General features: G+C 37.1%; 1 protein-coding gene across 2 annotated transcripts in view; it reads right to left on the bottom strand.

Annotated features, from left to right (window-relative positions):
- Window positions 1–3608: 3608 nt before the first annotated feature.
- The window catches only part of SLC38A11 (solute carrier family 38 member 11), a 52840-nt gene continuing 30607 nt past the window's right edge, over window positions 3609–25841 (bottom strand). The window contains exons 8-12 of one of the 2 annotated variants that reach the window (XM_065880782.1): window positions 19898–19968; window positions 18718–18879; window positions 15591–15703; window positions 12387–12518; window positions 3609–3990 (exon numbers count right to left, since the gene is read on the bottom strand). In XM_065880782.1, the coding sequence (XP_065736854.1) occupies window positions 3697–3990; window positions 12387–12518; window positions 15591–15703; window positions 18718–18879; window positions 19898–19968 (772 nt within the window). In that variant the 3' untranslated portion in view covers window positions 3609–3696. The remainder of the gene's footprint in view (window positions 3991–12386; window positions 12519–15590; window positions 15704–18717; window positions 18880–19897; window positions 19969–25841) is intronic. The other variant, XM_065880783.1, reaches the window with a different exon arrangement.

Genomic DNA, 25841 nt, shown 5'->3' on the forward strand with positions numbered 1-25841 from the left:
GTAAGCTTCGCCAAAGGATTTTTCAAAGAGATGAAGGATAAGTACAGTTACTCTCTGACAAGAGCTCTCCCTTCTGTCTCCACTCTTAGTTTCTTCCTGACCTCCAACCTGGCATTCTACGCCCTGCCCAGCCTCTAAACACATGGCCCCATCTGGCATCTCTATTATGTCCAACCTCCATCCTTATTCAAATGTGACCTTTGAATCAACAGCAACCGCATCACCTGGGAACTTTGAACAAATGCAAATTCTCAGGCTTCACCCCAGAGCACCGAACCAGAAACTCCGCACGTGGGCCCCAGCAATCTGCATTTTGACAAGCCCACCAATGATTCTGACACGTGTTGAACTTTGTGAACCACTGCTCTAGAGAATGACTGTACCGTTTTCTTTGTCTTCCAGTCTATGTGTTCTCTAGGTCATGGTGCCTCTTGTCCACTCTGCGTGTCTACTCTGTGATCTGGGCAAGTCCTTTATACTCTTTTTAGAATAATTACAAATTCTTCAAGGAGGTTATCTGATTGGTGTAGCTAATTATTACCTCCATCAAAGTCAGTTAAGCATTTATGGGTACCTTACCTCATGGTCATTGGTTGGTCCATGCTTGAGAATACCTGACAACGCCTGGTCCTGTCAGCGGCCAGCTATACTAAAAAATGGACTAGTACCACTTCCCTGAGAAGACTGCCACAGATTAACCAGAAGGAGGCCTGCTGCTATCCAATACATTTATCTTTTTATCGCTCATCTAATTAAGTAGATGTGTGCAGTATGACTCCAGCAAAGGACTAGTTGGGATTTTCCTACTTCAATAACCTGGATTTCAGAGTTCTTTTAGGAAAGACAAGAGTCAACAATTATTGCTTGACACCATTGGGGCTGGTCAGAGGCAAAGCAGTCTACCTGTTCTGATATTTGGGTTGCGGTTAAAGAACCAATTATAAGTGACATGCATAACGACCCGATTTGTAAGTTATACAGATGCCATCCAATCTATATCCTTAAAGGAAATGTATTGCTAGATGTTTGCATTAGTATAATAATATATTATTAGATATATATTATTATTATATAATATATATTAATATATATAATTATTATAATATAATAGTATAAATATACTATTCCCTCCCCTCCTCTTTAAAATTAAGAAGAACTTTATAAGGTCAAATGTAGTGACAACTTCAAAAACTGGATTAAATATTCAAGTTGTTTTGTTAAGGGCAAGAAGTAGCAGGGAAGGAATGAGTTTCAGTGGAAATCTCATTAAATTGATGGGGGTGGTTCTCAAAGTTATGCACACTGGCAAAATTAACGTAAGTATTCCTGTGAAATAGATGTGTTTGTAACATTTATTCTATCATAATTTGAAAGTGGTAATCCTTGCAGCTAATAACTGCGCCCAAGGTAGTCTTGTTCTGCAGTTGATTTGGAAAACACACACACAAAACCAGAACAAATATATATTAGGCATTAATGCAGCACTCAGTTCTTACCCGGAGCTTTTCACCTACTTGAATCAAGGTTAATGTATCTGAAGCAATAGCAAGAGTACAAGATAATAGAAGGTTAAGTACTAAATTACGTTATCCTTGACGTACTTTTCTTTGTACACCCTTGGAAATCTCCTCTCTCATGACTTTATCTAACAACTATGTAGGTCAGTGTTTCTCGGTCCTGAGTAATGTAGAGAAGGACTGCTGCAAAAATTTCTTACATTCCCTCAGTATGGAATGAAAGTATTTTTATAAGCATTTTACCAAAACATGTATTGATCTAAAAATGGACACAAATCACCTTATGATTCTTAACCAACTATAAAAAAAACAACTCTACAAATGAAATACAGAAAAGCTATACAGCCAATAGAATTTAAATTAATTTAGTGACCCGGATGATGTTTTGTTGAAGCGAATGCTACCACGCAAAGCCTGAGCACGGCCCTGCCGGCTAAGGGGCAGCTTCCTTTGCTTTCAAGAGGCCTTTCTTATTATTAGTCACATGACAACTCAGCTTTCACCACGTCTGTATTCAAACTGCTGTGAAACTATCCCTTTTACACTTCCTGTGGGAATATTTTTTTTTTGGCCTGTGATTTTTACAGATACGTCAGGTGTGTATTCTCTGTTTGTGATATTTTCTCACTATTTGACAACAATTAAAACAGTACTATGGATTGTCAACTTGATTGAAATACAGATGAAAAGGTGAGAAATTAAATCTACTTGATTTAAGGTAGCCATCCAGATGGGCCCAAATTTTCTTGTTACTTTTAAAAGATTGTCATAGATATGAAAACATGAAATCCTCCTTAAGAGATATAAAAAAATTCTCATTAAAAACTGAGGCCAGCTGTGGCAAACACAGCTGTGCCTCCCAGACCCTGCACAAGGAAGCATTAGTGTCCCAGCCACCAGCAGATCACCTCTAGCTCTCAGTCCCTTTAGGGTTTGCTCAGCTGCAAAGAGCTGCCCACATTCAAGGACTGATGGAAGTAGCAGTATTAAAACTTGGCTATTTCATTTGAACTGAGACAACTCTGATGGGTCACGTATGCTCCAGACTCCTTATGGACTTGGCTGAGGCTTTGCCAGCCTGCACTGCAGTTCCATTTGCCCACCTGATCCTGCTTTCCCCCTCTGTCCCACTAGTTATAATCCCTAATAAATACCCCGAATGCCAAACTCCATCTTACTGTCTGCTTCTGGAGAATCTAGTCAACGAGAGTGCCCAAGAATCTCTCTGCGGACCCCCCAGAGTAGTGAGACTGCCTCTTCTGTGCCCTGATTTTCTTCTCTCAAGGCTCTAGTCTGAAAGTTCAGCTTCCAGTTGCTTATTCCTGCCAGCACTTCACATTCAACGGGTCCAAAGCTGATGCAGAACTGATGTCTTTAAGCTTGTGCCTCAGAACAACGTGTGGTTTCCCATTTTATAATTCATTTAATGGCACCACCATCATATTCCCACAGGATCAAAACTGCAAGGTAATTTTGCTCCCTCACACACCTTGCTCTGTATACCTAGTCTGTTAGTCACGCTTTGTAACATGTGAAGGACTTTATTCATTTCTCCAGGGATTCACTTTCCTCTAAAAAAGGGATGCTGCTGAAATCATAACGGACAGCTTCACTGTGCTCTTGGGATATCTAGTCTCTTTAATAGTCTTGAGTTTTCCTTCCCTTTGAGTCCTTCTTTTAAGACAAAAAACGTATTTTTCTCATAAAGGACACATACACAAAATTGCAACCCACAATCATCTACTCATTTTACAGCACAATATATTGGCTCACATACTAAATTAGAGAATACTGCTTTGGGAGGTTGGTAGCAGATGCCACAGGCTTCACTGCTCCTCCTGCATTTAAGATTAGCGCAGCCCCGTCATTAGAACAAAACATTATTTTGTCCCAGTTTAAGATAAAATACATTCAACTTTCTTTTCCTTTTTATCTTTTTTTTTCCACACCGTGTGGTTTGCGGGATCTTAGTTCCCCAACTAGGGTCCTCGGCAGTGAAAGCGTGGAGTCCTGACCACTGGGCCGCCAGGGAATTCCCTCCTTTTTATCTTTTATACTGGACTAAAGAGTAAAGAAAAACCAAGTCTTGATAAATGCCAAAGTAATACTTTTATAACATAGAGACTAAAACGTGTGAATGTAAGTCTATGAAAAATACCTATTTTTTAAAGCACGCAACTCACTGAAAGATGCTGACGTTTAAAATTGAAAGTTGTGTTGTCACTTGAAAATGAGAAATTGAGATGTTCGTGAGGGAGAAATTGTTAGGAAAGCAGTAGAACATTTCCTGCCCGTGCGTGCAGTCTTGAGGATTGGTGATGGCCATGACAAATCCAACAGCCATCACCACAGCACCAGTGGGAAGCATGACACAGGACATAATCTTATCTGAGTGTGTCCTCGGTTCTTCAGACAGTTTCAGATAACATGCTGATGGGATGATAAAAATTAGGGGAGCTGCACAGATCACACCCTGCGTATTCAAAACAAGAAATAAGATAATGTTACTGAATGGAGCGTTCCTTGGAGAGTTTTTAAAAAACATTTACAAAATGTATTTGTCATCATGCATGTTAAAAGTTTGATATGTTCAGTTAAATCAAACAGAGGAAAGAAAAATAATTCCAAGAAAGACTTAGGAATAGGTTTTCCCCTTACTGATGGTATATTTACAAATGAGAAAAGCAAAATAATATAATAGTATATCAGGCTTAACTAATATCAGAAAATAATATAAAATAAAGCAGATGATAAGACTGACTCCTGGCAAACACTTAAAAGTTCCCATATTTTCAGTCACATCATATTTCCTTATACTCTTCATTTCAAATTGCTGGTTATCTATTATGCCATTCAAAGCTGAGATGTCTGTTTGTCAGCTGTGTACGAAAGGGGACTATTGGGAGGTATATATAGGGCATAACGTCTTATCTCTCCTCTCCTCTATCCTTGACTTTGTATGAAAGTAGGTGCCTGTCTGTATGAGAAAGGAAAACTGTACCCCTAAGGGTACTTAGCATGAAGTAGCATTTCTAAATCCTCTTTCAAGTAAAACTAAACACATTAATTACCCTAGAAAATTGACAGCAGAACTAAATAACTATGACTCATTCACCCTTCCCCCACATTGGCTTATGGATAAGTCCAACCTGAGGAGGAATGTTAGACTGAAAATTATGGGAAGTGGTGTTGCCTATTATAAAAAGACCAAGAGTTACTGACTTCAAAGGAAAGAGACTTTCCCCTTGAGGAGGCCAAATCTGCACTAGTAACTCTGTGAATAAAGTAATGTTAAAATTTAATGCACTTTAGGTAATATTTTTTCTAATTATGTTAAAAATTAATTATATATTAAACAAAACATAACACATACTATTAACAAAATATATTTATATGATGTGACAAATGACAAATGATATTTTCTTAAACCATAAAACAGAAAAATTTTAAAACACACAATAACCAATATGATATGGTTTAGAATACAAAAGAAGCTTTCCATAAAAAATATATTTTCCATACCTGAAAAAGTTATGGAAATTTGTAAATATACAGAAAAGTAGAAAGGATAGTATAATGAAACACTATATGCCTATCACTATGGTTTGAAAGCTTTTGACACATTATTTTGGTAGATTGTCCCTAGGGAAAAATCATAGAAAACTGATTTTGAAATTGGATGATGTAAAAGAACAGATTAGACCTTAAAAATAGTTTTAAAAGAAAGATTTTTCTCAGTGTCACCATTTACTAAGTTTACTGTATTTTACACTAATTACTACTCTCATACAAGAAATATATGACTATGATTTCAAAAATGTAACTTTTTTATTTTTATAAAAACAGCAAAAGTCTGGAGAAATATCAATTGAGGGGGACAAATTATGAAGTCAGACTAGCCAGGAAGCATCTAAAAATCTGGGGAAGAATAGAAGGGACCACACTTCATGGAAAATATTTCTACAGTCAGAGATATAAGAATGAGAAAATTCTAAGAGGTACCATATTCTAATTTAAAATATATGGACAATATAATTTTGCTATTCATAGCACATGAATACAAATGACTACCTACAAAGGTACACAGCATATAAAGGATTAGTTTTCATATGGCCAGAGTTAAATGAATTATGGATTCCTTAGGCTCCATCATGTCACTTGAAACTGACAATGTTTTTCAATTTATAAAAAATACTGTAGAACTCAATCTGTGCTTATAATAATTATCCTTTGATTTCTATGAAATAATTTTTGAAAACAATTATATATGTATGCGTGTGTGTGTGTGTGTGTGTGTGTGTGTGTGTGTGTGTGTGTGGAGAGAGAGAGAGAGACAGAGTCTCTTCTCTTCATAGGAACAAACATGTGAAGCTACTTCATCTGGAACTGTGGAGTGTGAAAGTGCTATCAGGATGAAAACTGCCACCAGCTGCTGCTAAGAAGCTGTCATCAGTCAGCATTTGGGACTCTTCCAAACCTAACTTGCTGGGCAGTGCAAAGTAATGGGTGTTCTGTTTATGCCATAATTTTTAAGGGTTGAGAAAGTAGTGGGAATTAGTGGGAAAACTGTATAGCTGATGTTTGTACTGGAAGAAGTCCAGTTGAGTATCTTGTCTTGATAGCGGTTACTTTCCTAATATTTGAGAGCTCCGTCTTGCTAGAGATTGTTGTTAGGACCTAAGATCATCAGTAAAATGATAGAACAGTTCCATCTGCTCTATTCCCTATAAATGAGTCCAGCTAATTTGATCTATCTAATATAGCCTTGCCTGAGGTTACACCACTGGCTTTGGGATAATTTTTGAAATTTCTTGACAGGACATAAATACCATAACAATTTATCAAAGAGACAAGAAAATATAGCCTTAATTATAAAGGGTGGGGGGAAAGCACTATCCTTTGATAATAACACCACAGATGCCAGCGCATTTTGTAGTTTGCAAGAGGAAAATAACAGAAAGTGTTGAAGATCTTTACGGGCAATACAGATTGGAAAAGTATCTGAATTCTCCTACCTGAATAGAAACCTCTCATTTATGCAAGGAAGCTGAAAACTAAATAAAAGAATGCTTATACATATTGAAAATTTCTACTTTGTAATCAATTTGGACTCGTGAAATGTGTTCCTATACCCTAAAAAGAAACTCTAGCTCACAGGTCTTTGGCAGCTTGGACTATGGCTCCCTCACTCTGTATGTGGGCTCTTGCTGGGTTTGCTGTCCTTCTTCCACTGTAAGCCGCACACAGTGCTTGCTGGGCTGGTTACTCCGACCACAAGCACCAGCTGCTTCATCTCTTCTCTTTGCTCTGCTGCATGTAGAAACCCATAGGACCCAATTACTGCAGATGCCTCTTCTCTCTTAAGAGCAACGTCAGTGCCAAGATGCTGGATCCTTATTACCAAGAATGGAAGCTACATTTATTTTATTTGTTTCTAAAATGAATCCTTTAAAATTGAGGGTGCATTTGCCTTGGAAAATATGTCGTTGTCTGCTGCCATGAAAACAATAAAATAAAAGAGAAGCTAAGTTCTAAATGGGGTTTTGCTTTTTATTAAATAACTAATATAACCCTGAATAATTTATTCTGTATTATTTTAGTTATACTAAGTAACAGCATTCCCCTAACTTTGCAAGTTGAAGGTCTGATTCTATTACACATCTCATTTGTAAAGGTCCATATTCTACTTATTCTTTTTTTTAAAATAAATTTATTTATTTGTTTTAATTTTTGGCTGTATTAGGTCTTTGTTGCTGTGCGCGGGCTTTCTCTAGTTGTGGCGAGTGGGGGCTACTCTTTGTTGTGGTGCATGGGCTTCTCATCGTGGCTTCTCTTGTTGCAGGGCACGGGCTCTAGGCCCGCGGGCTTCAGTAGTTGTGGCACATGGGCTCAGTAGTTGTGGCACATGGGCTCAGTAGTTGCGGCTCACAGGCTCTAGAGCACAGGCTCAGTAGTTGTGGCGCATGGGCTTAGTTGCTCTGCAACATGTGGGATCTTCCTGGGCCAGAGATCGAACCCGTGTCTCCTGCATTGGTAGGCAGATTCTTAACCACTGCGCCACCAGGGAAGCCCTCTACTTATTCTTGATTCTACCACTTAAAACTAGTGTGACCTATTTAAGTGTTTATTAACAGATGAATGGATAAAGAAGGTGTGGTATCCATACACATACACACACACACAGAGAAATATTACTCAGACATAAAAAAGAATGAAATTCTGCCATTTGCAATAACATGGATGGACCTAGAGCATATTATGCTTAGTGAAATAAATCAGAGAAAGACAAATACTGTATGTTGTCACTTATATGTGGAATGTAAAAAATAAAACAAAGTAGTGACTATAACAAAAAAGAAACAGACTCACAGATATAGAGAACAAACTAGTGGTTACCAGTGGGGAGGGTTGAAGGTGAAAAGGGCAGGATAGGGGAAGGGGATGAAGAGATATAAACTATTATGTATGAGATAGATAAGCTACAAGGATATGCTGTACAGCATAGGAAAATATAGCCATTATTTTATATTAACTTTAAATGGAATATAATCTATAAAAATATTGAATCACTATGTTGTACACCTGGAAGTAATCTATTATAAATCAACTATACTTTAATTAAAAAAAAAAACTAGTGTGACCTATTTAATCACTCCAGTCACTCTGTGCCTCAGTTTCTTCATCTATACAATTAATACAGATTAAGAGGATAATGCATGCAAAATACTTGGCACAGAGTAAATGCTCCCTACATGTTAGCTCACACTGTTGCTCAGAAGGGGAACACCACATGCTTTAGCTACTTCTAAAGTGTTGCGTGACCTGGCTTGCATTACTGACAGAAATGATGCTTGATCTGGCTTTATGAAACATGACAAATGCCCACACAAAACAGAGTTGAACAAAGCCCTGACTATGATATTGTGCTAACCAAAAGACATTTGTTGACTGGAAAAATATGCACTCAAGTGGTCTGGAAGAGAATGGAGATCTTAGATTTTATGAATTCCTACAAAGTGCTTTAAAACTAGTGTAACTGAGTTATTAGATCATGACAATTTAACACCCTGTTTTTTATGAATGTTTATATAACCAGGTTTTTAAAAATTCTAAGGATCTAGAATCATGTATTAAATATTTTTTTTTTTTTTTTTTTTTTACGGTACGCGGGCCTCTCACTGTTGTGGCCTTTCCCGTTGCGGAGCACAGGCTCTGGACGCGCAGGCTCAGCGGCCATGGCTCACGGGCCCAGCCGCTCTGTGGCATGTGGGATCTTCCCGGATCGGGGCACGGCCCCGTATCCCCTGCATCGGCAGGTGGACTCTCAACCACTGCGCCACCAGGGAAGCCCAAGAATCATGTATTAAATTTTTAAAAATAGTCCTCCAAGCCAGCTCAGATCTTGACTTTATAACAGATATTCACCAAATATTATTCTTTGACTACAACACCAGAATTCTGTCTTAACCACAAAAAATTTCAACATAAGCATAACAGGGAATATTTAATGTGATTATGTGCTTATAATTTTATTGTGTGAGTGTGAGGGAGATTCACAGTTAACAGAAAGTAATGGTCAAATTTACAGAAATATATCATTCCTGAAACATAAGCAATATGTGTATGCTTGCTTAACTTAAAGGGAACAAAACATTCTTAGGCTATCAAAATAGTGAGTGCCAAGGCACTTGATAAAGACATTTTCTCTCATATGACAATCCTACAATATTCTAACAAACAAACAAACATGTGAACTCAAATGAGACATTTCACAAAATAAGGAATAACAGAGCTGGGAGTCATGCCGATCATGTCCTCAGCATAATTAGAGGGTTACCATTACTGTCAACCCCCAAAATTTTTGGTAACACTTAATTTCCTGGTGCTACACTAAGAATGTCTCTTATGTCCAGGGGCATTTGTAGAAATAGTTCCTCAACAGTGCTCCCAAGGGCAATCACCCATGCAGTAATTGGAGCACTGTGTTCTTAGCACTGTGCTATATACTGTGGAAGATGGAGGAGGCAGCTAAGTACCATTCTTGTCTCCAAAGAACTTGCACATAGGTAGGCAAGGCAAGCTTATGGACAGTCCAAACAATACATGATACAAGATAATACATAAATCAAGTTAGCACATTTAGGTAGTAGTCATCCCTTTATGTAGACCAAGGTTGGAACATGAAATGATCTTGAGTGAACCTACTAGCCTTTAGCCTATGCAAAATTAGGATGTAGGTAAAAGTTACTTTTGATAATGATCCATCTCTCCTATGAGCCGTCTTTCCATTGCTAATGGAATAGATGTTTCCCTAGTCCCATGCGGTTTCAGGGGAGCTGCCTACTCCCTACTTTCCACATACTCTGATGCAGGAAAATTCCCAATAGTGTGTTCCTGACTGAATCTTCCACTACCTTTGCCTGGACCTTCAAATCCAAATGGCACCTGGAGGGAACAGTGTCTCGGGCATGGACAATAATACCTTCACCTTCCCCTTAACTCTCAGTGGAGTGAGTAAATGATAACTTGGGATTCCATCTGAAAAGCTTGCCCTCCCTGTGGGGGCATGATTGATAAATGCTAAGTGGTGTGATTCTGAGTAGAAATTTCATTAGGACTGTAGAAGGGGAAGATGAAAGACTCTAAAGTGGCAGATTCACTTCTATTCATGTTTTACCAAATGCCATCATTATCCTACTTCCACAAAGTAGAACCAAGGAGTCATTCGTTTTTTTTTTTGGTCACTTTTAAAAACTGACATATAGTTGACATACGATATTATGTTAGTTTTAGGTGTACTACATAGTGATTTGACATTTACATACATTATAAAATGATCACCACAATGAGTCTAGTAAATCATCTGTCCCCATATGAAGTTATTACAGTACTATAGACCATATTCCTTATGCTGTATATTACATACACATGGCTTATTTATTCTATAACTGCAAGTTTGTATCTCTTAATCTCCTTGACCTATTTCACCCCCCTCCCCCTCCCCTCTGGCAACCACTCATTTGTTCTCCGTATCTATGAACCTGTTTTCATTTTGTTTTTTTTTAAATCTTTCTTAGATTCCACATATAAGTAAGATAATACACTATTTGTCTTTTTCTGTGTGACTTATTTCACTTAGCATAATACACTCTGGATCCAACTATGATTTCATTTTGTTTTGCCCAAGTAGTATTCCACTGTATATACATACCACATCTTCTTTACTCATTCATCTATTGATGGACACTTAGGCTGTTTCCATATCTTGGCTACTGTAAATAATGCTGCCATGTACTTCAGGGTGCATATATATTTTCAAATTAGTGTTTTTGCTTTTCTTTGGATAAATACCCAGAAGAGGAATTGCTGGATCCCAAGAAGTCATTCTTGATGTGTCCCTCTAGCCCCCTGTCCTCCCAGTTGAATTGGTTACCAAATTCTGTCAATCTTTTCTCAAAAATGTCTTTTAGGAGTCTACTTATACCTCTTTCTTTTCTTCATTGCCTATATAGCAGCTGAATTTTTATTTGTGAGATTGTAAGCTCCACGATAGCATGGATCCTTTCTGATTTCCTCCCATCCTTGTATCTCTGTTGTGTGGAATACAGTATACTTGACCCTTGAATAATGTAAAGGTTAAGGGGTTTCTGAGCAGTCGAAAATCCGTGTATAACTTATAGTCAGCCCTCCACATACTTGGTTCCTCCATATCTGCAGATTCAACCAACTGAGGTTCATGTAGTACATATTTATTGAAAAAAATCTGTACACAAGTGGACCTGTGCAGTTCAAACCCATGTTGTTCAAGGTTCAACTGTAATTATTCAATATATATCTGATCAACAAATAAATAACTTAGAAAATGCACTAAATTTTAAATCTTTGTAATATTTGCACAGAAAGGAAAGGGAAATAATAATTACAGGAAAGAATAAACATAAGCCAAAGGATAAAAGAAAGAATTAATATGGCTTACTCATAGGTCAAAAATAAGATCGACTAGAGCTGAGGGCAGATTCCGGGAAGTTAATGGTAAAAAACCTTCCATAGAAGGTTTGGGGTCAGATCATAAAGACAACAGATTTTATGCTTGTTGGTAGGAAAGTGGAGATTTTTAAGCAGGATGGTGATAAATTGGAAGCAGAGCTTAAATATATGCTAGTTGAAGCAAAACGTCAGTACTAATTCAGATGTGATATGATGAGGACCTAGATTTGGGAAGCAGCAGTAGAGATCACAAAGTAAAGTCTAGAGGGAGAAAAAAATACTTCAAAGAAAAAAAGAAGAACTTGCGCCAGGGTAAGTGAATGTGGGGTGTGGATATAAGTCTCTTCATTACATATTTTAATTAATCTCTCTAGACCGATCTTCACTCTGCATAGGAGTTTCCAGATCCATTCAATTTATTGTTATTTTCAGTAATATGTACGTTCTACAGAAAATAGAATATGAAAAATGTCCTTTAAACCAATATCTTGATTTCAGCACTATTTTGGATTGGATAATTCTTTGTAGTAGGGGCTACCTTGCACATTGTGGGATGGCTAGCCACATTCCTGTCCTCTACCCACTAGATACCACTAGCACCAGCCTACCCAGTTGTGGCAACTAAAAATGTCTCTAGACATTGCTAAATGTCCCCTGCAGGTGGAGAGGGAAGGGCAATATTTCCCCCACTGGAGAACCACTGCTCTAAAAATATAGTCCTATAAAGTACACAATATCATCTTTATAAATATTTACTATAATATAACAAACACATTTTCATTCCACATTAGAAAGTGACACCTTTGTTAAGGGAAAATACATCTCATGTTAAATGTAAACACTACTTTAAAACGGATTCTTAGAATCTTTAAATGTACTTACATTGAGCTCTAAAACTATTCCAAGGCAATCAATCAGCAATGACACAAGTGTGGCCACAGTAATGATAGCCACTGTTATGATAATGTGGAGAACTGCCGAAAGAGTCCCACCAAAAAACACATTGGCAATTACCTGCCAAATATAAACAGATTATTTAGAGAGGGAGTCTCAGAGTTGTGCAGGACTTATTAAGAGAGTATTTTATATTATAGTAGTTAGGACTGTATAAAATACTACCAATTAGGCAATCAATCAAATTTTAAGCCAAAGCCATATGAATGAATGTTCTATCATTTCCAAAGTATTTACACATAGACACACACACATATCAATAACAAGTATTCTTTGTAGAACTATCAGACAGGCAGTGGATTACATTCCAGACTCAGAACATGGCATACTAATGTGTGAATAAATATATTTCTCAAGTGTAAGAGAGACCTTGGGAAGTTACCTTATCCTTCCTCCTTGAGTCCAACAAGGTTACCACTTACACAAACTACAGATGCTATTTAGATTATTTGAATGACCTCTAAGGAAGGGGTTAACACAATATCCTTTAATAATAATGGGTGTGTAATATCCTTTACTAACAGGAAATTAATTTCATATAATCTAAATCCTATCTGATACAAGCCAAGTCTATTTTATCTTGCCTTTCCTCAACAAAAATGGAGAAGAGTTGATTACCATTTTCCATTGATACTCAGATCAGGAAATCGATCAACAGTTACTTATTTACTGACTTGCTAAGAGAAAATGTCTAGGAGATGATTCCTATTCTCAGAAATTAACATCCTAATTGGAGAGATCCAACCAATCTAATGAAACAAATAGTGATCAATTTTTGACAGATTAAAAAGATCAAATACAATTCAGAACTAGACAGTGCTTTAGTTATCTAGATCTGATTCCCTGAGAGTAATTGGCTTTACAGTATTCCTGAAATGTGCTTGTCCTACCTTGGCTTGAGGTAGGACTTGAAACATGGATGCGATTTAGAACAGAATTATAGACCAAGGCAATAGTGTGAAAAAGAGCAAAGAGGTAAGAACAGTAAAGATACCTATGGGGGACAAGGAGGAGACAGCCTGAATAGGGTGGTAGCTTTATGCAAAAGAACCATGAGACAAGTATTGGAAATGGTGGGAGAGGGTCAGATGCTGGGGGACCTTAATGACTGTGATAAGTAGCATTCCTAGTTGAGTAACAGTCCCCCATTGACGGGATACTGCCATAACTCTGTTAATAATTAAATGGGGGTACTAATCACTCTTACTCATTTATGGTTTTACAATTGGTAATGTCCTTCCAAATATTATCTAATTTGAAGCTCATTCTTATAGATGAAGATCACTGAGTGGGGCAGGCTAGTATTTATTAGGCACAGACTGGCTTTGTGGCACCCTTGTACTTGGCTGGCTACTTTACCTGTGAATAGAAATAGCTTTGATTATATTTAGGCCAATTGTATATTTGTGTGTGTGTGTGTGTGTGTGTGTGTGTGTGTGTGTGCAGAAAGGAGAGAAAGAAAAAGGAAGTGAACGGGTGAGGTATATGCAAAGTTCCTCTGCCTAGTATTTGCTACCATGGCAGAGATCTTGGTTCAGTTCTGTCTTCCTGTCATGGCCGCTAGAAAGGAAACACAAGCTCCAAGTACTGAAGACATAAGCTATACCAGGTGGAGTGACTCTGACAGACCACAAGCAGTTCACCAGAAACCACATGAGAATGCACCATTTATTACTGCTGATCTAGAGATCAGATTTGAACCTAAAGTACTGGGCAGAAACTAAAATAAAACCATTTCTGGCATCCAACAATAGTTGGCAAAAATTTTAAAGGCTCTTCAATTTAAAAACTATTCATCAAGTTCAGTCTACTGCTCTCTATATTTGAGAAGAGCTGGCTTATGAGTTGTACATTTGTAAGTGAGGACAAGTGATAACTGCAAAGGATATACATAGTGCTGAACATTTCCTCATTCCTTTTCCTTTTCCTTGTGCAGTTCCCTATCTGCAGAAGTGGCATAAGGTAAGCACTGGTGTGCCTCTAGAAGCCTGCCCATTAGTTAGTGTATTTGAAGCTCTGTAGGCATTTCGCTTCACACATTAGGCCCATTGACATGGTGCACTGTGTAAACAGCCTCTAGGAATAGATCCTAAGACTAAGCCTTTTCAGCGAGATTCCTGAAAGAACCACTACGAAGCAGGATCATGTTCTTCTGCTAAATGGTACAGTGGATTTTTAGCATACTGTACAAGGGATTCCTGACAAGCCACGTTATCTAATTTTACACAAAAAGAATTGGTTCTCTTTTACCTAATCTTCCTCTACAAATTCTGGTGGGCTATATAACATAACTTGGAGTTGACTTCATAAGTGAAATATCTGAATATACAGATATAAGTAAATAATATACTCACTATTATTTTATATGGTATATAAGTATAAATAGATAAATATATTTATCATAATAAACATATTTATAAATTTATGAATGAAGAAATGTTTATTTTATATTTACATAAACATTTATAAATTTATAAATATAGAATAAAATATATCTGTAAAACTAATGGTTTAAATTGAATTTGGGGTTTTCATGAAAAATAAAATATTTTAGTTTTTTAAAACTAATAAAACTCATCAAATCTGTCCTGTGGTGCCTTTAAAACATGTTGACTTGTAAAACATTTTAGCCAAAAAACAATTTTGTAAAACATGTTTTAAACCTTAGTACTTAATTTCTTTGTAAGAATGAGTAAAATAGGGCTTCCCTGGTGGTGCAGTGGTTGAGAGTCCGCCTGCCGATGCAGGGGATGCGGGTTCGAGCCCCGGTCCGTGAAGATCCCATATGCTGCAGGGCAGCTGGGCCCGTGAGACATGGCCGCTGAGCCTGCGCGTCCAGAGCCTGTGCTCCGCAATGGCATTCGCTTTGGAATGCAGTTGTATTAATATTTATACTTACGTTAATATAAACTAAACTATCAAACATGATTTTCAAATCCAACTTTTGAAAAAATATCTTGTAAACATTTGAATATGAATTTATCTTTAAACTGGTTAAAAGAGAAAATTTTATACATTATATTACTTGTCATGCGCTTGGGAATTTGCAAAATCAAATGATTTATAAATTGTCCCAAATTAAAGCAGTAGAGAGATGACCTAGGTAAAGTGTTGGAAAGAAGTTGTGCTTACCTCTCTAGTCACAAAGCATTCAATCGGGTACGTCAAAATGACAGTGACTCCATAACAAAACCTTCCAAATGTTACCAAGTCATCATTTCTGCAATAATTTTCAAATAAGTCTCCTAGAGAATAATATAAAATAGATTTATTTAATAGATACTGGGTATTGAGATAAATATCTAATAAATGAGATATTGGATATTTATTATATAAGTGAAGCTACATAAACGTCATTTAATTTAATAGAATAGACTGCCAAATCTAAACATAAATTTTGCATTCAAAAACTATATAATTACTGATGGGTATTAAAAGTAGCACATGTTCTACTTGAAAGCAAATTCATCACTAATAGTTTTTTTCTTACTCTCAGTGTTTGTTTTTAGAAGATTAGCCTTATATTTGTACCAAGTTCTGAAAAATACTTTTATCCATTGTCTTCTTACACCAGAATCAACTCCCTAAATTCTTGTGCACTGGTTTTATAAACTTGCTTCTGGTCTTTGTTTCTGGTAAGTAAGTGACTTCATTATTAAACAACAACAAAAAAAAGTCTGTTAAAATAAACAAATTTCCTTTTGAAATGTTATTCTTAGATCAAGGACAATCCTGAAAGGAAGAGTAGACTAGTACATGTAGGGAGCTGAATTTCCTGTATATCACGCTATAGAGTTTAATCAAAACTCAGGGCCACAGCAAGGAATTCCAAACATACATTATCTTCCATGTTATCTGATGAGTCTGAGGTAAATGCACTGATTCAAAACTGTGAAAATATGGTTATTTCCCAGGCAGAGTATTATATTTAATTAGTTCCAAACTAAACAATGGACCACATATACATTGAACCAATTCTTATTTAGAGACTGTATTTTCTTAGACACCTGTGAGGAAATGCAGGGATCTAATGAGGGCACAGATCATGTCAGCAAAAAGTTTCCCAATATAGAAACAAAGAATATTTGAGACTGTTTATTTCCTAAATATAACATGCTTACATTTTAAAATGTTGGTCACATTTTTTGATGAGACTGACTAGAAAATTAGATAAAAGTCACACACTACCACACTGTTTACAAAGAAAACAAAATAATAATACTTCTGTACTTTATTTTTTCATTAAAAGACTAAATGACCTGCCTCTTCCCAAGACTTACTTTAAGTGACTCTTTTCCCCTCCCCCTGTTAATTGGAGTAAATGTACATTACTTTTTAGTGTTCCTTTTGGGCAGAAGGAGATTAAATCACAAAGCAGTAGTGGCAGAGGTTCATCCAAGGTTGATTGAAAGGGTTCCAACACTCTGAGAAAAAAGGCCCAAAGCTCCCTGTTCACTAACCTCCACTAAAAAACAGGCCCTGTACCTTTTCAAAAGTCACTGGGAAATTCAAGAACAATGTAGAGTTCTCACTGCCTCACAAGCTGGAGTTTATGTAATGAAAGGGAAAAGAAGCATGCAGTGTGAGGGAACAAGACTAGATTTGCCTAAGGCAAAATGGCCTGAAGAAACAACCTCAGCTTATTCTAGGTTGAGTCTAAGTGTATTTTAGGGAATTATAGCTAGAAAAGAAAGAAAAAAACAAACAAACAGACAATCAAAACCAAAACCAACCTGTCAGCTTTGTTATATAAAGACTTAATTATATCTGCACAATTACTAATGATAAAAACACCAGGAAGGTGTGACTAAGAAAAAGGGTTTATGTCTTATAGAAAAGGCATTTAAAACCAAGGTCCTGTGCAGACTGGAGTCTACAGGCTATTTGTCTTTGCAAACTATGTAGCAATAGTGATACATGGCAATGTTTTGAAACAATTTTTATCAAGATTTTCAAGGTCACTTCATTACTGCACTCTAATGGCACACACCGGTATTATGTTTTTGATGGCACTGGGATTATGTTATTCATCACTCTTTTATGAAGCCATCTTCTTTATTTCTTGAGAAATCTCTCCCTATAATCATAGTCGCCTGTAACCTGCATTTGGAACAATGTACCACCCACCCAAGAGTACTTCAGTGTCATATGAAACGTAAGCTAAGCAGAACTAGAGGCTAAGAGACAGTTTTTAATGGGCCATATGTATCCAAAATGGGGTAGACGACAAGATGGAAAGGAAAGAAAATGGGACTGAAAGTTAGGAGATGTGTTTTCTACTTTGTCAGCAGCCAGCTTGGGCAAGTTACTCCGCCTCTTTGTGTTCTAGGCAGGGGGTAAAACTAGTTATTCCACTTACCTTCCTAGGGTTGTCTGAAGGTCAAATGAGATAACAAACCTGCAAAAGCTGTGAAATGCATGAATCACAGTATTTAGCAGGCTGTCAGAATACCCTAACTCTCACACTACAGAGATGAGTGAATGTAAGGGTCAAGGATGTAGAAGAGATGACCATTCCGTTGTTGGGCCTGGATGAACAGAAGAGAAGTGAATTCAGTGTGGGGTCCTGGGATGAGAGTTGGGGTGAGGAGGGAAAGGCCTGGTTTTGTGGGAAAGATGTATTTTGTGTTTAAGGCAAGAGTGAAACAACTAAGTAGAAATGTCCTGCAGGCAAGAGGCTGGAGATGAAAAGAAAGTTCTGGACTAGAGTTAAAACAATGAAAATCTCCAAGAATTTGTTGAGAGAAAAAAAGCCAACTTGCTTGAGCCAGTTAATGGGGGTTGTGGGGAGAGAGGGAGAGGAGGTAGGAGAAAGTAAAGATGAATCACTCAGAAAGAAAAAAATATTAAGGGAGTGAATGATGGTATGGTAGTGCTCTTTTCTCTGCGGGAGGAAAGAAAGAATGTACAGAACTGTTAAGTGACTCAGAGAGGTCCATGAAAATCAGAACCAAGAAGACTGTTAGCTTTGAAGAATGGGAGGATATTGGTGTCCTCGAAAGTGAAACTGCAGTGGACTAGTAGAGAGGGAAGCTGGAATTCATGTGCTTTGAAGTGATACCGTGGAAGGAGGGAGAATGGACTACAGAAGAAGCTTAGCAGTTTAAAAAGGAGAAAATTAGGAGAGGCAGGAAGGTAGGGGAGAGAATGGGTTCTACTCTGAAGTAGAACATTGGGTATAATTGTACTTAAAATGAGAAGTGATAGCACCACTCCATATGAACACCAAAATATGCTAATACTGAATTTTTCATTTTACCTTGGGTGTAGCCAGTAAATGTCAAGTATCCGCATGTAGCAAAGAGAATACTGATAAATACAGAAATCAAGGTGGACACATGGATGATGCGAGACCACTTAGCTACTGTGGGTTCTTCCAAAGAACCATAAACTAAGAAGCAGTTATGGTGGCAAATAAATGCTGCAATACAAGAAAAAAAAAGCATTATTAAAGCAAGCACCATAGTTCTCCCTTTCCTTCAGAAAATTCAGAGATGTATGCTACTTTGAAATACTAATGAACTGAAGTTCAGATATACTAATTTACTAAATATGTCAGAAATAATCTTTCTAACAGCTGTAGGAATGAGAAATTTCATTCACATTAGGCTTATATTCTCCTCATGTCACTCTTGATATATACCAGGCCTAGCCAACTTTCTCTCCCATTTCCCAGTGGCCTTTCCAATCTTAAAGGAAATCTAAACAACACCATATTTTCAGTCCAGGGCTTCCTTTCCTATCTGGGATATAACAGAGTAACTTTAGATGGCCAATTCATAATACTTTGTGTGCAAGGTTTTGAAGAAGTCCATAACACTTGCTAGATTTTCAAATTAAGAAACAAGAAGACTTAAATGAGTTTTCTGCATGAGGAAGAGACTTGTCCAAATTGAAGCACATTCTGGTGATGAGTGAGAAAAGTTTGAGCCTAATTTTATGTTGGCACAAACTGGATCATATGCTGCTAATGGGAAGTCTAAAACTTAGGACGTCTGCTCTCCAGACACACAGCACCTTTTTTTTAAAAAAATAAATTTACTTATTTATTTTTGGCTGTGTTGGGTCTTTGTTGCTGTGCACAAGCTTTCTTTACTTGTGGTGAGTGGGGGCTACTCTTCGTTGCGGTGTGCGGGCTTCTCATTGTCATGGCTTCTCATTGTGGAGCATGGGCTCTAGGCGCGCAGGCTTCAGTAGTTGTGGCACGTGGGCTCAGTAGTTGTGGCTTGTGGGCTCTAGAGCTCAGTCTCAGTAGTTGTAGCACACGGGCTTAGTTGCTCCGCAGCATGTGGGATCTTCCCAGGCCAGGGCTCGAACCCGTGTCCCTTGCATTGGCAGGTGGATTCTTAACCACTGTGCCACCAGGGAAGCCCCACAGCACTTTTTCCTGGTACAGAAGACTCCATATTGAGAAAGGGCCTTGGAAACCATCTACTCACCAAACGACATTATACCAACAGCCTGAATAGCATTGGGCTTTGCAAATATCCAGGCATCTTCTGTTTTTGGTCTAGAACAGAAATCAGTTAATTTGATGAATGATTAAACAAATACAAGCATAAGCATAAAAGAAAACAAGAAATGATGTCACACTATAAATTGAACATCTTTAAGTCAGAAATTAATAAGGGGCTCCCATTCATCTTTTTAAATTGTAAATAAATTTCCTGGGAATACCAATGTTACTGTTAACCTCAGTCCTTGAAAATGCATGCCCATGACTTGGAGAGACTCTAGTTTTGCATATTTAGAATTGACCACTTAACTCTGTGACTTTATCTACTTATCAATTTAACAACAAACATTTGTTATGCACTCATCATTTGAGATACTTGTTGAGGGAGATTCAAACATTAATAATGCAAAGTTCTTCCTCAGTTAATCAATGCTGCTCTTTTTTTTTTTTGCGGTATGCGGGCCTCTCACTGTTGTGGCCTCTCCCATTGTGGAGCACAGGCTCTGGACGCGCAGGCTCAGCGGCCATGGCTCACGGGCCTAGCCGCTCCGCGGCACATGGGGTCTTCCCAGACCGGGCCAAGAACCCGTGTCCCCTGCATCGGCAGGCGGACTCTCAACCACTGCACCACCAGGGAAGTCCTCAATGCTGCCCTTTATTTCCCTTTAACTCTTCCAGGTTCATCCTACCCAAGGGAAATTCACAGTTGGCGCTACAGTTTATGGAGAAAGGTAGACTTGAACTAATATTAATTGAAAAGGTACTTAACTATGTTCTAGGAACTATCCTATGCTATCTCAATCTTCACAATAACACCTAAGTATTATTATCACCATTTAATGTACTAGGAAAGTCAAGCTCTGGGTGGTGACATATCTGGTCAAGCTTCCACAAACAGTAAGTAAAGAAGTTGAGATCTGTCTCTTTGGTTTGTCTCTCTTCTTCCTTACTGAACTGCCAGTCGCCTCAAATTCCCACCTGTATATACACTTCTCAAAGAGGTTTTAGAAATATATGTACTTTAAATAGCTTGAATAAGTCTCTTTCCTAGCGGAATTAAAATATTTGCCAACCTGTCTATAGGCAGGGATTGGTCTCCCTGTTTAACAAATCCCTGAGTAGCAGTGAAGAACACAGGCTCCAAGGTCAGACAGCCTGTGTGATCTGGCCCCATCCACTTATTAGCTATGTATCTTAGGCAAAGTACTTAACCTTTCTGTGCTTCAGTTTTGATATCTATAAAATGAGGATAATAATAATAGTACCAAATTCACTGAGTTATTGTGTAAATTAAATAAGAAAAATATGTAAAACTTTGGAAGAGGGCTTCCCTGGTGGCGCAGTGGTTGAGAGTCCGCCTGCCGATGCAGGGGACACGGGTTCGTGCTCCGGTCCGGGAAGAACCCACATGCCGCCGAGCGGCTGGGCCCGTGAGCCATGGCCGCTGAGCCTGCGCGTCCGGAGCCTGTGCTCCACAACTGGAGAGGCCACAAGAGTGAGAGGCCCGCGTACCGCAAAACAAAAAAAAAACTTTGGAAGAGAGCCTAGCATACAGTAAGTATTCAATAAATGGTCACTAGTATTATCAGCTTATGTATTAACATTGTTATTATTATACAGTGTCATTTAATAGAAGGTAGCAAATGTCCGAAAGTATGGCCGGCTTCCCTGAAAAGGAAAGGCTTCAGTGAGATCCAAAAAAGGCATAAGATAGAAGAGGGGGACAGAGAAGAAGGGTCCTAGAAAGCATAAAGGTACTAGGTATAAATCCATCTATTTCCTAAGTTTGTTATTCATTCTCAATGTAGACACAAAAATGTCTCATCTGTTTTGTCAAAGTTAGTGGGATTTATGCATTATATTACTTCTTTCCATATTTGAAAGGAGCATTACAGACACAAAAGAACTAAGGAACAAACAAGGGAGGCCTCCTGCTGTTACAGTGCTTGCTCAGAAACCCATAGTTTGTTGAGTGGGAGCTGCTGCCACCTGCTGCTTCCACTACTCACTGCAGTGAACGTTACCGACAGCAGCATACCCGTCAAATTCCAATGTTAATGTGGAAAAATACAAATTTTGTCCACAGTCCTTAAACATTTTTTTGAGAAAAGGCAGCACTAATAATTGTAGAAGCTTGAAGATTTTTAAGTTTCTAATATGTTTTAAATGATCTACTTTCCCTGGTAGGGTATTCCCAGGTGAATAATATTCATTTTTCCTTTCAGTACAGATTGTGGTGGTGCCCTACTTTTTAACTCTTATATTAGTAATGAAAAGGTAGGAGTTTTATTTTTATTTTTCTTCTTTCATTTAAGTTTAAAAGGTTTTTCCTGGTCCATATGGTTCCTTGATACTCCTAGATAAGATGGAGTGTGAAATAGTACCTACGATGATTTTGGATTTTCTGTGTTCAGCTTAATGATGCTGATTTTATAAGATGGAAAATACCAAAAACATGTTACAGATAGGATAAAAATGTGTGTCCAAATCTAGATAAAGAGAAGGAAAGAGACACTGAATATGGTTTTCCAACCTTTTATAAATTAGCCTGGGATTGAGTTCCAGAAAAATGGTTCCACAGAAGAAAGAAAAGACAAAGTTTCTTGGTATATTTTATGAAACATTGATACTCAATGTGGATGAGAAAATGAAGTTACAGACCGCTCTGACTTTAGAATATAGATGATGAAATAGAAAATGAAATATTATCAAATGCAATCAAGCAATGTTTAAGAAAAAAATCATGTCTAAGAAGAGTTTTTTCCAATAAGTGCAAGAGTAGTTCAGTAATAGAAAAATCTATTAGTATAAGTCATCACATTAACAGATTAATGGAGAAAAAAGCTTATGACTGACCATTTCAAAATAGGTAGGAGAGCGTACAATCCAGTATTTATTTTGACAGGCATGCTAAGCACGCTATTATTAAAATAGAACTTCCTTAACCTAATAAGGAATATATATCAAAACCTATAGCAAGTGACATATTTAAAAGTGAAAAATTAGAAATATTACAATTAAAGGCAGAAACTAGATGAGGATGTTCACCATCACTGCTTTCAGAATATACTATGGGAACTCTTAGCTAATGCAATAAAATAAGACAGTGATAAGATATGTAATCATTGGGAAGTGATAAATTATTTGGACACAATATAATTATGTACACAGAAAATTCAGGGGAATCTACTGACAAGCTATTGGGATTAATAAGAGCATTCAGCAACTTCACTGGATACAAGCTCAATATACAAAAATTAATAGGGTTGATGTATACAAAAAAGAACCAGTTAAAATGTTTTTTAAATGGCAGTGACAACAAAAACACTATTTTTAAAGATATGCATAATATTAATGTCATGACATAATTTTATTGAAAGACAAACAAATGGAGAGATATAGCATATCCATATTTATGAATGGGAAGACTCAATATCATGTAGATGTCAATTCTCTCCAAATTAATATTAAATTTCAAAGAATAAAACATAATATCGATGGAGGAGAGACTGTTTTAAACCTATAAAGGCAGGCTTCCCTGGTGGCTCAGTGGTTGAGAGTCCGCCTGCCGATGCAGGGGACACGGGTTCGTGCCCCGGTCCGGGAAGATCCCACATGCCGCCGAGCGGCTGGGCCTGTGAGCCATGGCCGCTGAGCCTGCGCGTCTGGAGCCTGTGCTCCGCAACGGGAGAGGCCACAACAGTGAGAGGCCCACAAACCGCAAAAACAAAACAAAACAAAACCTATAAAGGCAAAAACCATAAAGGTAAAAACTGATAAACCTGATAAAATCAATGGAAGGTAAATATTAATATAAAATGTATAATAAAATAATCCATATTCAAAGTTAAAAAATAAAGAAAAGCTAAAAATTGGGAGACGAAATGTGTCTTGCATATAACCAAGAAAGGGTTATTATCCAGTGTATATTAAATGCTACTGCATATCATAATAAAAAGATATTCCAATGAACAATAGACAACAGGTAATTGACAGAAAAGGAAATGAGAATGGCCAACAAATATGCTGTATGTTGCTCACCCTCCTTCATAATTAGAAAAACTCAAATGAAACACATTAAAAAAAATTTTATACCTAATTCAATAATAGCAATGTTGAGAAGTTGCTAGGACAAGATACAATTATTATGGAGGGAACTGTAAACTATAAAACAGTTTGGAGAAGATCTTGGCAATATCTAGTAAAGTTTAAGGTACTCAAAGCTTATAAGCAAACAATTACATTTCTAAACTAAACCATCAGATTGTATGCTGTAGAAGAGTCACCCAGTGCTAATTTTATCAAAATGGAAATATACTGAATACAATATTGAGGGGAAAATAGTGAGTTATATTAGAGAATGTACATTTTTTTTTACCATAGTGATTATTTATGAATATTTTACAAACATACTAATCAATACTAATACATAAATGCATAGTATAAGTATAGAAGCATGAACAGGAATGATTCAAACCAACTTAAGAATAATAGTTATGTCTGGGAAAAGAAAAATGAATCCAACTTAAGAATTATAGTTATTGCTATGGAAAGAGAAGTACATTGACTTTTAAATATGATAGTCTATTGTTGATAAAGACTGGAACCAAATATAGAAAATTATTTCAAAAAGATTTAGCCCAATTTAAAACTTTCTGAACTTTATATAATTATACAATATTTTCTACATGAAACCTTTTTGAATTTGAACTTAATTTTTAAGCTTAAATTTCCATAAATAGTCTATAACTGAAATTACATTCTTCCTACTGGAAAGTCATTCAAATCATTCAAATTTCAACAAATATTTGCTGAACACTACCAATGTGGCAATCAGTGTTATGGCCACTGGAAATGCTGCAGAGAGAAAGACAAAACAAAGAGGTCAAATATTTTTTATTCTGTATGATAATCTAGAATAGCAGCATACAATAGTGTGCTGGGGAGGAAGACATTTTCCGCTATTCTAGGTTCTTCTAGCTGCTCTAAGAGTTAAATTGACATGAGACAGATTAACAGGAGAAAATCAAACAGAAGTTTAATGACAGGTACACATGGGAGAGACTCAAGGGAACTGAGTAACTCGCCAAAATGGACAAAGCCCTCACATTAAATACCATCTTTAGCTAAAGGCAAACAAGGATGTTGGGGGTAGCGGTTTGGGACTTCGAAGGGGAGGAAGGCAACTCACATGAAGGTGGAAAAGTAAATGTTTGGTAAAGAAATGTCTGCTGGGCCATGTGGAGACATGGGATATTTAGTGGACCCTGATCTCTAGCCCTTGCCAAGTTTCTCCACCACACCTAGCACATATTCTTTGAAGGTATCTTTGGTGATTGCTCTATTCCAGGAACATCCCTCTATCTGAATTCTTTTAGGCAGTGAGGAAGAAGGTCAAAGGTACTTCCTGAGTCTTTTGGGTCTTGATTGTTTTCAGCTCGAAATAATCCACCTGCCAAAGAGACACCTTTTGGCATGGTGAATTTTGCTCCCCTACAATTGCTTTCTGTGCTGATGGAAATGTTCTACATCTGTGCTGTGCAATATGGTGACCACTATGCACATGTGGCTACTGAGCATTTAAAATTATGGCTAGAGTTAATTAATTTTTAATTCTATTTAATTTTATCTAATTTAAATAGTCACATGTAGGGGGAGATAAATTAGGAGTTTGGGATTAACATATATACACACTACTATATATAAAATAGGTAAATAACAACGACCTACTGTATAGCACAGGGAAATATACTCAATATCTTGTAATAACCTATAATGGAAAAGAATCTGAAAGAGACTACATATATATTTATATATATACATTTATATGTATAACTGAATCACTTTGCTGTAAACAACACTGTAAATTAACATTTGCAACTAACACAACATTGTCAATTAACTATACTTCAATAAAAAAAATCATA

This window comes from Phocoena phocoena, chromosome 7 (assembly GCF_963924675.1).
Source record: "Phocoena phocoena chromosome 7, mPhoPho1.1, whole genome shotgun sequence".
Classification (NCBI taxonomy): domain Eukaryota; kingdom Metazoa; phylum Chordata; class Mammalia; order Artiodactyla; family Phocoenidae; genus Phocoena; species Phocoena phocoena.